The 14,403-nt window shown below is 48.7% G+C and overlaps 1 protein-coding gene across 3 annotated transcripts in view; it reads right to left on the reverse strand.

The window, feature by feature from the left end:
- The window catches only part of RAB3D (RAB3D, member RAS oncogene family), a 53,508-nt gene extending 40,704 nt beyond the window's left edge, over positions 1-12,804 (reverse strand). The window contains exons 1-4 of one of the 3 annotated variants that reach the window (XM_053583311.1): positions 12,727-12,804; positions 9,608-9,890; positions 8,563-8,681; positions 8,366-8,490 (exon numbers count right to left, since the gene is read on the reverse strand). In XM_053583311.1, coding sequence (XP_053439286.1) covers positions 8,366-8,490; positions 8,563-8,681; positions 9,608-9,844 — 481 coding nt within the window. In that variant the 5' untranslated portion in view covers positions 9,845-9,890; positions 12,727-12,804. Of the gene's footprint in view, positions 1-8,365; positions 8,491-8,562; positions 8,682-9,607; positions 9,891-11,777; positions 11,910-12,726 lie in introns of those variants that run through there. The other 2 variants (XM_053583310.1, XM_053583313.1) reach the window with 2 other exon arrangements.
- Between the last annotated feature and the right edge of the window lie 1,599 nt (positions 12,805-14,403).

The raw sequence follows: 14,403 nt of genomic DNA on the forward strand, positions 1-14,403 counted from the left end.
TAATTTAATGATGCTATAGGGTTCATACTATTTTATTTTATTTTATTTCGTTTTTTAAAATTTTATTTTTATTTTATTTATTTTATTTTATTTATTTATGAGACATACCCTCAGTAGAGTGTTGTGGCTTCATAGCTCATAGCAACCTCAAACCTCAAACTCCTAGGCTTAAGTGATTCTCCTGCCTCAGCCTCCCAAGCAGCTGGGACTACAGGCGCCCATCACAACGCCTGGCTATTTTTTGTTGCAGTTGTTTAGCTGTTGTCTAGCTGGCTCTGGCTGGGTTCGAAACCGCCACCCTCGGTGTACGTGGCTGGCGCCGCAACCACTGGGCTACAGGCACTGAGTCTATTTTTGTTTGTTTGTTTTTGAGACAAAGCCTCACTTTGTCATCCTCAGTAGAGTGCTGTGGCATCGTAACTCATAGGAACCTCAAACTCTTGGGCTCAAGTGATTCTTTTGCCTCAGCCTCCCAAGTACCTGGGACTACAGGAGCCTGCCACAACACCCTGTTATTTTTTTAGAGTCAGGGTCCCACTCTTGCTCAGGCTGGTCTTGAACTCTGTGAGCTCAAGAGATCCACCTGCCTCGACTTCCCAGAGTGCTGGGATTATAGGCATGAACCACTACACCCAGCCCTGTTTCTCATTATTTATTTATTTATAGACAGATTCTCACTATGTCGCCCCCAGTAGAGTGCTGTAGCGTCACAGCTCATAGCAACCTCAAACTCTTGGGCTTAAGCCATTTTCTTGGCTTAGCCTCCCAAGTAGCTGGGACTACAGGTACCTGCCACAACACCTGGCTGGGGATTTTTTTTTTTTTTCCTGTAGTTATCATTTTTGTTTAGCTGGCTGGGCCCGGTTCAAACCTGCCAGCCCTGGTGTATGTGGCTGGCACCCTAGTCGCTGAACTATAGGTGCGGGGCCTGTTTCTCATTTTTAAAAGCATCCTCCCAAAGGCAGGGATTGGTATAAATGCCAAGGACCCTTGGGGGGAGGGGGCTCTGTCCAAGGACCCTTGGCTGCAAAAAGTGGCCCATTAACCTGAAAACAAGGGTGTCTAATTCCTCCTATAGTCTTTCTTTTTTTTTTTTTTTGTAGAGACAGAGTCTCACTTTATCGCCCTCGGTAGAGTGCCATGGCATCACACAGCTCACAGCAACCTCCAACTCCTGGGCTGAAGCGATTCTCCTGCCTCAGCCTCCCGAGTAGCTGGGACTGCAGGCGCCCGCCACAACGCCCAGCCATTTTTTGGCTGCAGTTCAGCCGGGGCCGGGTTCGAACCCGCCACCCTCGGTATATGGGGCCGGCGCCCCACCGACTGAGCCACAGGCGCCGCCCCCTCCTATAGTCTTTCAAGGTCACTTCAGGGTCTGTCTGTGAGTTGTCCCTGAATTCTCAAGCATCCACCACCTGCCACATCCACCAAGGAGAGCCTGTAATTACAGCACTCTGGGAGGCCAAGGTAGGAGGATCACTTGAGCTCAAGAGTTCAAGACCAGCCTAAGCAAGAGCAAGCCCCCATTTCTACAAAAAGTAGAAAAATTAGCCAGGCATTGTGTTGGGCACCTGTAGTCCCAGCTAGTTGGGAGGCTGATGCAGGAGGATTACTTGAACCCAGGACTTAAAGGTGCCAGTAAGCTATGATGATACCACTGCACTCTAGCCTGGGTGACAAAGTAAGACCCTGTCTAAAAAACAAAACAAAAGAAACACCCATTGGGCAGTGCCTGTGGCTCAAAGGAGTACAGCACTTGCCCCATATTCTGGAGGTGGTGGGTTCAAACCCAGCCCCGGCCAAAAACTCCACAAAAAAAAAAAAAAAAAAAGAAAGAAACACCCATTACATTTCCCATATACACAGTGCAAGATAAATGGGCCTCTATCCCTGTGTCATTGCACTATAAAAATGGAATTATAATTAGGTGTGTAATTATCTCTTTACTATTCATCTCTGCTACTAGCACACCAGCTCCAAGTGGACAGGATTTCCTTCTGTGGCTGCAGCCCCAGTGCCTGGCACCAAGCAGGTGCTTGGAAACTGCTGAATGACCGAAGGAATGAATGGGTGAATGAATGAAAGGCAGAGAGGTAGGGCATGAACTCATATCTCCTACTCTGAGCCTTGTGACAGCAAAGCTGCTCCACTATCTAGCAGATGTGATATTTCTTTATTCATGTGTGGCTGTGCCTCATACAGTCTGTGTTCTCAATTTATTTTGATTATATTCACTAGGGAAATTCCCTGGAAAAACTTTTGGGTTCAAGCAATCCTCCTGCCTCAGCCTTCTAAGTAGCTGGGACTACAGGTGTGCAACACACCCAGCTAATTTTTTAAATTTTTTGTAGAGACGGGATCTAGAAATGTTACCCATGCTGCTCTCTAACTCCTGTCTTCCAGTGATCCTCCCACCTTGGCCTTTCAAAGTGCTGGGATTACAACCTGGCCTGCAAAGTGCTCATTGACAGAACTATAGTATACTCTACTCTAGGGAAAGAAAAATATTTTGGGGGGAATAGATGATTTAAGATTGAATAGATGTTGACAACCATTGAAGCTGGATAATGTTTCATGGGCATCTATTATGCATTCCTTTATACTCCCATATGTATTTGAACTTTTCCAACATGAAAAGTTATTTTTTCAGAGCCCCTGACTCGCGCACGTGTTAGACTCCTTGGTCCGTGTTTCAAGAGAAAAGTTATTTTTTAAAAAGTGTTGAGAGCCTCTGTAAATTCAACTGACAGATTTCTTTTTCTTTTTTTTTTTTGTAGAGACAGAGTCTCACTGTACCACCCTCAGGTAGAGTGCCGTGGCGTCACACGGCTCACAGCAACCTCTAAATCTTGAGCTTAAGCGATTCTCTTGCCTCAGCCTCCCAAGCAGCTGGGACTACAGGCGCCCGCCACAACGCCCGGTTATTTTTTGTTGCAGTTTGGCCAGGGCTGGGTTTGAACCCGCCACCCTCGACATATGGGGCCGGCGCGCTACTCACTGAGCCACAGGCGCCGCCCACAACTGACAGATTTCTTTGGCACGTGTGGCCAAAGAAATCTGTGTAAAATTACTGTTGCCACTGTGTTTGTCAGATGAAAAGGCTAGAAATAATCTCCATGGCTGACAAAAGCAAAACAAGTTAAAGAAATAAGCAGTAAGGCTGGAGTAATCCCAAGACTCTGAGAGGCAAGGTAGGAAGACTGCTTTAGGCTAGTAGTTGGAGACGAGCCTGCATATAGACAAGACCCTGTTTGTATATATAAAAAATTAGAAAAATTAGCCAGTTGTAGGCTGGGCACGGTAGCTCATCAGTTCAAGACCAGCCTGAGCAAGAGCAAGACCCTATCCCTATAAAAACAGCCAGGCATGGCTGGCGCCTATATTCCCAGCTGCTTGAGAGGCTGAGGCAAGAGGATCGCTTGAGCCTAAGAGTTATTTTTTTTTGAAACAGAATTCCACTATGTCATCCTAAGTAGAGTGCCATGGTGCCACAGCTCACAGCAACCTCAAACTCTTGGGCCCAAGTGATTCTCTTGCCTCAGCCTCCCAAGTAGCTGGGACCACAGGCCCCCACTACAATGCCCAGCTATTTTTTGTTGTTGGAGTTGTCATTGTTGCTTACCTGGCCCGGGCCAGGTTCAAACCGGACACCCTCGGTGTATGTGGCTAGCGCCGTAACCACTGTGCTATGGGTGCTGGGCTGAGCCCAAGAGTTTGAGGTTGCTGTGAGCTATGATGCCAGAGCACTCTACCAAGGGTGACAAAATGAGACTGTCTCAAAAAAAAAAAAAAAAAAAAATTAGGGGGCGGTGCCTGTGGCTCAAGGAGTAGGGCGCTGGTCTCATATGCCAGAGGTGGTGGGTTCAAACCCAGCCCCGGCCAAAAACCAAAAAAAAAAAATTAGCCAGTCATGATTGTATACCTATAGTCCCAGCTACTTGGGAGGCTGAGACAGGAGGATTGCTTGAGCCCAGGAGTTTGAGGCTGTAGCAAGCTATGATGATGCCACTGCATGCTAGCCTGGGTGACAGCAGAGTGACATCCTCTCTCTAAAACAAACAAATAGGCTCAGAGCCTGTAGCGCAAGCAGCTAAGGCGACAGCCACATACACCAGAGTTGGTGGGTTTGAATCCTGCCTGGGCCTGCCAAACAACGACAGCTACAACCAAAAAATGGCCAGGCATTGTGGTAGGCACCTGTAATCCCAGCTACTTGGGAGGCAAGAGAATCGCTTGAACCCAGGAGTTGCAGGTTGCTGTGAGCTGTAATGCCACGGCACTCTACCCAGGGCAACAGCTTGAGGCTCTGTCTAAATAAATAAATAAAACAAATTTGCAGTGGAATAGCATACAACTGCATAAGAGTGAGGATGCTCTGGGGCTGATAGGGAAGGATTTTTAGGATACATTATTTAGTGGAAAAATGTATATAGCAGGGACTGTCTGTATAAAACAAAAAGTAGCCAACATTTTTCTGGTAGGAGAAACAACTAGGGAACATGGGGAGATAAGAACTGCAGGTGGGGAATGACTTGTCACCTTGTTCCTTGCCTATGCCTTCTGGATTTTAGAACAAGAATGCTGGTTTGGGACTCAGGGGAAGGCTCAGGTTAAGGCAAAGATGGAAGACAACACTTTTGAGAAAAATCTTGAAGTTTGGACCAGTAAGGGCACAGAACTAGTGAGAAACATGACAGAAAACACCAGGGTGGGCATACAAGCTAAGTCACCAAAAAGTGTGCCAGATTCTGTTATAACTGCTTCGTACACAGTAACTCATTTAACCCTCTTGATACCTGGATGATGTGGGCTGTTATTAATAGTATTTCTATTTTGCAAATAAGGAAGTACAGACCGAGGGAGGTAAAGGCACCAATGCAAGATCACGAAACCATACAAGTTAACACAGAAATAGGCATTAGCTTATGGAATCTCCTTCTTTTTTTTTTTTTTTTTGGCCGGGGCTGGGTTTGAACCCACCACCTCGGGCATATGGGACTGGCGCCCTACTCCTTGAGCCACAGGCACCGCCTGGAATCTCCTTAACAGACCTATGAAGCAGTTAAAGTTCTCATCTTTTTCCTGGCTGGAGAAACAGAGGCACAGAGGGGGAGGCGCCGTTACCAAGGTCACACACGGGGTTGAAGATTTGGATTCCAGCTCCAGGATCTAGAACTTTGTTGGTTATATTTTTGGGGAGGCACAGGGTATAGTGTACTCTAGAACAAGATTTTCTTTTCTTCTTATTTATTTTGTGTGTATGTGTAACTGTCTTCCCCTGTTGCCCTGGCTAAAATGCAGTGGCATCATCATAGATCACAGCAACCTCAAACTGCTGGGCTCAAGTGATCATCCTACATCAGTCTCCCAAGTAGCTGGGACTACAGGTACCTGCCAAAACACTGGACTAATTTTCTATTTTTAGTAGAGACAGGTGTCTCACTTTGCTCAGGCTGGTCTCAAACTCTTGACCTCAAGCAATCCTCCTGCCTCAGGCTCCCAGAGTGCTAGGATTATCAGTGTGAGCCACTTCGGCCAGCCAAGATTTTCTTATAGTTTAAATTTTGACTAGACAGTCTATTTACCTGATTCTAAAAGGGACGCTGAAAAGCTCCCCTCCCATCACCCTGATGCACAGGCCTCCAGAGTTCTCAGATACATACAGGTCACCACTGTTATTACATTCTTGTGTTCTTCTAGAGTTCCTTTAGGCAAACATAAGTATGCATTCTTATTCTCACCCTTTTTATACACTAATGCAGGGTTGCAAGGCCAATCCTGGTCCATTGCCTTTTTTTTTTTTTTTTTGAGACAGAGTCTCATTATGTTGTCCTCGGTAGAGTGCTGTAGCGTCACAGCTCACAGCAACCTCAAACTCCTGGGCTCAAGTGATCCACCAGCCTCAGCCTCTTGGCTAGCTGGGACTACAATAGTGTCTACCACAATGCCTGGCTATTTTTTAGAGACAGAGTCTTGCTCTTGCTCAGGCTGGTCTCAAACTCGTGAGCTCAGGCAATCTACCTGCCGTGATCTCCCAGAGTGCTAGGATTATAGGTGCGAGCCACTGCAGCTGGCCTTTCCATTGCCTATTTCTGTAAATAAAGTTTTATTGACAGATGGTCTTGCCAATTCTTTGATGCATCATCTGTGGTTGCTCTCACACAGAGTTGAGTAGTTGCCACAAGGTCTGTATGGCTAAAAATATTTACTATTAAGAAAAGGTGGCTGGTGCGGTGCCTGTGGCTCAGTGAGTAGGATGCCGGCCCCATATACCAAGGACGACGGTTTTGAACCCAGCCCCAGCCAAACTGCAACAAAAAATAGCTGAGCGTTGTGGCGGGCACCTGTAGTCCCAGCTACTTAGGAGGCTGAGGGGAGAGAATCACCTAAGCCTAGGAGTTGGAGGTTGCTGTGAACCTGCCATGGCACTCTACTGAGGGTGATAAAATGAGACTCTGTCTCTAAAAAAAAAAAAAGAAAGAAAGAAAAGGTGGTTGGTGCAGCACCTGTGGCTCAGTGAGTAGGACACCGGCCCCATATACCAAGGATGGCAGGTTCAAACCCGGCCCCGGCCAAACTGCAACAAAAAAAATAGCCGGGCATTGTGGCAGGTGCCTGTAGTCCCAGCTACTCGGGAGGCTGAGGCGAGAGAATCACCTAAGCCTAGGATTGGAGGTTGCTGTGAGCTGTGTGACACCATGGCACTCTACCAAGGGTGATAAAGTGAGACTCTGTCTCTATTAAAAAAAAAAAAAAAAAGAAGGGCGGCGCCTGTGGCTCAGTGAGTAGGGCGCCGGCCCCATATACCGAGGGTGGCGGGTTCAAAACCAGCCCCGGCCAAACTGCAACAAAGAAAAAACAGCTGGGCGTTGTGGTGGGCGCCTGTAGTCCCAACTGCTCGGGAAGCTGAGGCAAGAGAATCGTGTAAGCCCAAGACTTAGAGGTTGCTGTGAGCCGTGTGACGCCATGGCACTCTACCAAGGGCAGTACAGTGAGACTCTGTCTCTACAAAAAAATAAAAAATAAAAAATAAAAAGAAAGAAAAAAAGAAAAGGTGGCTGGCTCAGTGCCTGTAGCTCAAGTGGCTAGGGCACCAGCCACATGCACTGGAGCTGGCAGGTTCGAATACAGCCCCGGCCCGCCAAACAACAACTATAACCAAAAAAATAGCCGGGCGTTGTGGCAGGCACCTGTAGTCCCAGCTACTTGGGAGGCTGAGGCAAGAGAATCGCCTAAACCTAGGAGTTCGAGGTTGCTGTGAGCTGTGATGTCATAGTACTCTACCATGGGTGATAAAGTGAGACTCTGTCTCTAAAAAATAAATAAATAAATAACAATAGCTGTGTGATGTGGCAGGCGCCTCTGAGTCCCAGCTAATTGGGAGGCTGAGGCAAGAGTTTTAAGTCCAAGAGTTTGAGGTTGCTATGAGCTGACGCCATGTCACTCTACCAAGGGCGACAAAATAAGACTGTCTCAAAAAAAAAAAAAAAAAAAGCATAGGTTTGCCAAACCCTAGCTAAAGGAAGCAGCCATACCACTATTCTGCAACTTGATTTTTACACATATCCCAAAGATCTTGCCATATCAGAACATAAAGAACATCCCTCATCCTTCTTCACAGCTGTATAGTAGACAAATACGTGAAGATATTTTATGCCCTGTTGGTTCCTCAATGTAAGACATTTGGTGGGATTCTAAGTTATGATTCCTACTAACAGTGCCTCAACTTGGTCTACACTATACACTTCGCACATTGTAGGACGTCTGTAGGAGAAATTCAAGAAACAGTTTTGCTGGGTTCACAAAACATAAGCAGTGAGGCAGAGGAAATTCCCATGGATGGATCCCTTGAAATTAAATGGGGCAGGTGGCATATGTATGCGTATTTTTCTGGGTAAAGACTCTAAAGGTAGGCTCAACACCTATAGCTCAAACGGCTAAGGCACCAGCCACATACACCAGAGCTGGCGAGTTTGAATCCAGCCCAGGCCTGCCAAACAGCAATGACAACTACAACCAAAAAATAGCTGGGTGTTGTGGTGGGCACCTGTAGTCCCAGCTACTTGGAAGGCTGAGGCAAGAGAATTGCTTGAGCCCGGGAATTGGAGGTTGCTATGAGCTGCGATGCCGTGGCACTACCCAGGGTGACAGCTTGAGGCTCTGTCTCAAAAAAAAAAAAAAAAAAAGTGGTGGCACCTGTGGCTCAAAGGCAGGTTGCCAGCCCCATATACCAGAGGTGGTGGGTTCAAACCCAGCCCCCAAAAACCACACACACACAAAAAAAGACTCAAAAGGTAGATTGTAGTTGAATATTGGACCTGAAGGTGGGGATACCCAGGGCCTGTGGCCTAGGCTGTGCACTAACCAAGGTCGTTGGCGAGCCTCCGGCCATCCTCAGCGGGCACAACACGCTCGTCTTCTAGGTCACACTTGTTCCCCACGAGGATGACCTGGGCATTGTCCCAGGAGTAGGTCTTGATCTGCGTGGCCCTGTAGAATTGCCAGCTGTGAGCCATATGCCGGGGGCTAGAAGGCAGGGGGTCAGCATCAACAGGTACTCACCAGTCTTGCACAGCCGTGAAGGACTCCTGACTGGCAACATCATACATAAGCAGGAAGCCCATGGCTCCTCGGTAGTAGGCTGTGGTGATTGTACGGTAGCGCTCCTGGCCCGCTGTGTCCTGGGCAAACAGCAGTGTCAGGTGGCTAGAAACCACCCAGTTCTCTACCCCACCCCTGGAGGGCTCTACCCATTCAAGAGTGGCACCACCCTGTGCTCACAGTCCCAGTTTGATCACAGAGGCATGGACTCATTTTTTTTTTTTTTTTGAGACTGTCTTACTGTGGCATCACAGCTCACAGCAACCTCCAACTCTTGGGCTTAAGCAATTCTTTTGTCTCAGCCTCCCAAGTAGAGGGGACTATAGGCCCCCAACACAATGCCAGGCTATTTTTTTGTTGCAGCTGTTTAGCTGGCCCAGGCTGGGTTCGAACCTGCCACCCTCGGTATATGTGTGTGGCGCCATAACCACTGTGCTACAGGTGCCAAGCCGGCATGGATGCATTTTTAAGAGACCTCTTATGGGGAGCAGATATGGCCAGGCCCTTGAGGGTTTCAAACTCTGAGGGGTCAGTGGCCTCTCATAAACTGATGGGTCCCTCTCATTTCCAAGAGCCAACTTAATGACCACAAGAGCCACCTGCATCAGAGGGTGCCATTTTGACCTTGGTGCTTTTATTACCATGATAATTGCTGCCTGTAGCTGGTTTGAAGGAGGGGGAGGAGTGTTTGAAGGTAAGGGAGGGTCCCTGGGCTTGCCACTGAGGTCTGGCACCCAAACCTCTTCCCCATGCCTTGAGCTAGTACTTAGTTCTTAGGGTCTCTCTTCCTGCTCTGACTCAAAGGAATAGAGCTGTCTTTCCAACACCCCTAAGGGCAGGCCATGTCTCTTCATCCTGATGAATTCAACTCATAGATAACTCCCACACACACACTCTTTAATCCTCCCCCAACCCAACTCAACTCTGGGCTGTGTCCCTCACCCAGGAACCCTCCAATGAACTTCCCTGGAGGAACCCCCGCCAATCCCTCGCCATAGACTGCCACCTGGCCCACCCAGATCTGCAGCTTGATCCTTTTGTCATGTCGGTAGACAGTCTTGACCTTGAAGTCAATGCCCACAGTGCTGACGAAGGCGGGTGTGAAGGAGTCATCAGCATAGCGGAACAGAAAGGACGTCTTGCCCACACTACTGTTGCCAATGAGGAGTAGTTTGAACATGTAGTCAAAGTTCTGGTCTGCTGCATCCCGTGGGCCTGCAGTGGGGTCTCCAGTTGATGCCATTTTGGAAGGAATCTCCTTAGGAGGGAGGCCTGAAATCCTTAGAGCCCTGCAGGGGAATAAAACACTAGTAACACCCGCGGTGCCTATACACCAGGCTTGGTTTCAAATCACTCCTCTGCCACTTGGAAACCAGGAGATCCTGGATGTCATCACTTGCTCTTGCTGGACCTTGATGTCCTCTTCTGAAAAATCAGATGTTTGTCATAATCTCTTCCTGAATGGGTGTTTGGATATGAGGCTAAAATGAGTTTCTTTATTCATTCGACCCTTATTGAGTGTCTACTCTGCTAAGCCTTGTTCTCCAAAGAGACACAGCTCTGAATAAGACATAAGAAAGCCTACCCTTTGGGCACACAGTCCAATTCCTTCCAGTGGGAGGTTATTAACACACGTAACAGTCACAAGACAGTGCCTGGCATACAGTTGATGCTCAATCTATGTGACTACTGTTTAATCTTCACACCCTCTGGCAAATTTGAGTCTTTATTAGGATGGGGAGCAGGGAAGCCCCTTGCAGTCTCATGGAGGGTTCAAGAGCTAGGGTACCTCCTCTAGCTCCAGAGGAACCAGGCAGAAGTTGCAGGTGTGGACTTTGCCCCATTGTTGTGAGCAGCTGGTGTAGCCCAGGAGTGAGCTGGGGGGAATTGCCAGGTAGAAAGAGCCCCCACACACACAGGGCCTGGGGGTTGACTTTGGCAGGTGTGAACCACTGGACTGCCTGTACTGCCCCAACCCAAGCTGAGTTTAACCCCTTCCCTTAACCCCAGGGGCAGTTTCTGGTGTGGCCCATGTTTAAAGCCCAGCAATACCTGCCCCCGCACAATGGGTACAGCCATTTTCTGTTTGTCAAAAGGGCTGGGCCTGTCTCTGTCTGACCAAGGCTGACTCACCCAGCCCAAGACCCAGGTCACAGAGGCAGGAATGAGAGCCCTCACGTCCAAGGAAACTATGCCAGCCACCTAATTCCCATAACCCCACTGCCAGCATCCCCACCCTCACCCCTGGTCCTTCCCTTCCAGATAAGCTATCCCACTGGAATGGGCTGCTGGCATCCACCCACACTCCAAATTCAGTTTCATCTGGGTCCAGGGTGCTCCTTCAACTCTCATCCCCTCCCCAGCCCTCAGTTTCCCCAGCTGTCTTAAGGCTGCAGGGGTGGGGAACCTGTGTGGCCTTCTAAGTCCTTAAATATGGTCTTTTGATTGAATTCCAATTTTACAAAACAAATTCTCTTATATTAAAAGGAGTGCAGCAGAGAAAGATGCTTTTTTTGGTCTCCTTTGATGCTTAAGAAAGAAAGATCTTGGAATCAGAAAGCAGCAGGTTCCTTACCCTTGAATCAATGGAGGGCACGCAGGGAAGAAGGCCTGGCAAAGTTACTTCTCAACTGCCTTTGGGATTTTTTTCCATTTTAAACGAGGACTCAAATGGCCCCACCCCGTTTTCCGGGAGAACGAGTTTAAGGAGGGGAAGAGAAGTGACAGGAAACCTTTCACCATGCTGAGCAGGGCCGCCAAGCTGGGGCCCCCACCTGACCCCCGGCCTCAGCCCACCTGTCAGTGTCTCCCATCTCTTCCAGACCATCTGCCGACCCTCCCTCAAACCTGGCCCCGGAGTTCTAGGCTCGGTTCCCCTCATTGGATTTGGGGGACTCCAGCCAGTGCAGGGGCGCTCCCCCATCACCATATGGTCCAATCGCACGTCCCCAGCTGGGCTCCCTGCACGGCCCGCACCCCAATAGAGCTCCCCAATGAGCCCAGCTGGGTAGGGGAGAGAGCACAGGCGTCTTCCGGAACTCCGCCTTTGTTCTCCAGCCCCCCGTCCCTCCCCTAAATCTCTTTCCCCTCCGACCGGCTCCAACACCGACAGGCAGTGAGGGGTGCGCTCCCTCCCAGGGGGTCACCTTGGGTTGGGGGAGAGGGGTGCCACCCACCAGGGTTCGGCCTCAGAATTTGCTGCGGTCTGGCCTTGGCCGCGACCCCGGCCCCACAGCCGCTGCTGCCGCCGCCCGGAGCCAACCGGATTTCGCTGGAGCTCCGCCCAGGCGGCGGGGGAGGGGCAGCTTTGGGCGGGACGGGGCGGGGCCGAGCCTGGGGAGGGACTTGTAGACCGCTGGACCGGCTGGAAGCTGCTATGCGCATCTAGAACCCGCCCCCAGCAGTAAACATCTCATTTTCCCCAGCTATGCAAACAGAGCTTCTAGCAAACACAGGGTAGTTAAGAGCGCGGACTCTGGATGTGGGTTCAAGTCCCAGCTCCATTTTCTTTCTTTTTTTTTTTTTTTTTTTTTTTTTGAGACAGAGTCTCACTTTGTCCCTCTCGGTAGAGTGCGGTGGTGTCATAGCTCACAGGAACCTCAAACTCTTGGGCTTAAGAGATTCTCTTGCCTCAGCCTCCCAGGTAGCTGCGGGGGCTACAGGCAGCCGCCACAACGCCCAGTTATTTTTTTTTTTTTGAGAGATAAGGTCTAGATCTGGCTGAGGCTGGTCTTCAACCAGTAAACCCTGGGCAATCCACCTGTCTTAGCCTTTCAGTGTGCTAGGATTATAGGCGTGAGCCACTGCACCCGACCTTGAGTTAGCGTTTGTAAAGTGCAGTGACTGGCCCTATAGTGGGCTAGACACCTTTGCTAAATACCCTTACGGGCTCTTGGAATTAAATCTCCTTTTACAGATAAGGAAACCAAAGCTCAGAAAGTCGCAGGTCTGGTGGAGCATGATGACTCATGCTTGTAATCCAAGGGAGGCCAAGGTAGGAGGATCACTTGAGTCCAGAAGTTTGAGGCCAGCCTGGGCAACATAGCAAGACCCTTTCCTCTCTGCCAAAAAAAAAAAAGAATAAATAGCCAGGCATGGTGGCACATGCCTGTAGTCCCAACTTACTTGGCAGGCTGAACCAGGAGGATTGCTTGAGCCCTGGAGTTAAAGGCTGCACTGAGCCATGATTCTGCCACTGCACTCCTAGGTGACAAAAGGAGGGAGTGGACAGTCACACACTATAAGCCACACAGTAAGGACATTTGGCAACCAAGCCCATCTGAGGTCCCAGAGTTTTCTTTAAGCCAATAGGGAAAGGTTTGTAGTTTTGTTTTTTAAATAAACTTTTATTTATTTATTATTTTTTGAGACAGAATTTCACTTTGTTGCCCTGGGTGGAGTGTCGTGGCATCCTAGCTCACAGCAACCTCAAACTCTTGGACTCAAGCCATTCATTTGCCTCAGCCTCCCCAGTAGCTGGGACTACAGGTGCCCACCACAACACTCAGCTATTTTTAGAGACGGGGTCTTGCCTCTTCCTCAGGCTGGTCTTGAATTCGTGAGCCCAAGTAATCCACCTGCCTCAGCCTCCCAGAGTGCTAGGATTATAAGTGTGAGCCACTGTGCCTGGCCTCAGAAAGGATCTGTAGTTATGAGTTAAGCTGAAATTCTCTGTGCCCTCATTGCCTCATGGGAATAACAGTATCCTTCCATGGACTGCCATGTGGATGAAATAAGATGAAGTGTATTAATTAGGAAGGACTAAGTTAAGTTCAGTAACAAGCAGACCCAATGACCCCCTAGATCCATCAGCCCAGACTTGCTTCTCATGATTATTGTGGTGGTGAAGGGAAAACATAACAAATTATTCACTTCCAAGGACAAGTGACAACATGCTGACTCTGCTCACATTTCATTGACTAATGTTAAAGTCACATGGCCACCTCTAATGTCAGTGGGGTGGGAAAGATGACTGTCTACTAGAATCAGAACCATGGTTACAGGCCAGACACAGTGGGTCATGCCTGTAATCCCAGCACTTTGGGAGGCTGAGGTGGGCAGATAGCCTGAGTTCACAGGTTCCAAACCAGCCTAAGCTAGAGGGGAACCCCATCTCTAAAAATAGCTGGATGTTGTGGCAGGCACCTGTAGTCCAGCTACTTGGGAGGCTGAGGCAAGAGAATCACTTAAGCTCAAGAGTTAGAGGTTGCTGTGAGCTATGATGCCAAAGCACTCTACCAGGGACAACAAAGTGAGACCCTGTCTCACGAAAAAAAAAAAAAAAAAAAGACCAACATGGTTACAATAACACATAGTATGTACAATAGTTAGCACTACGTCTGATATACAGCAGGTACTCTATAAATGGGCACCATTGACTCAGGGCCCATAGCACAGTGGTTACGGCTCCAGGCACATACACCAAGGCTGGAGGGTTTAAACCTGGCCTGGGCCAGCTAAACAACAACGATAACTGCAAAAAAATAGACAGGTGTTGTGGCAGGTGCCTGTAGTTCTAGCTACTTGAGAGGCTGAGGCAAGAGAATCACTTAAGCCCAAGAGTTTCAGGTTTCTGTGAGCTGTGACTCCATAGCACTCTGAGGGCGACATAGTGAGACTCTGTCTCAAAACAATAAATAAATAAATAAATAGGCACCATTATAGGAGAGGTTTAAGGGCTATAATGGCTAACACTCCAAAGCATTATGCTTTGTGAAGGGGTAAACTGAGGACCTCTCTACCCCTCCCTCCCCTCCCCCTGCTTCTCATAGTGGTGGGAGAAAACTACAGCAGCCATTTCCA

The sequence above is a fragment of the Nycticebus coucang genome, chromosome 3, assembly GCF_027406575.1.
Source record: "Nycticebus coucang isolate mNycCou1 chromosome 3, mNycCou1.pri, whole genome shotgun sequence".
NCBI lineage: Eukaryota > Metazoa > Chordata > Mammalia > Primates > Lorisidae > Nycticebus > Nycticebus coucang.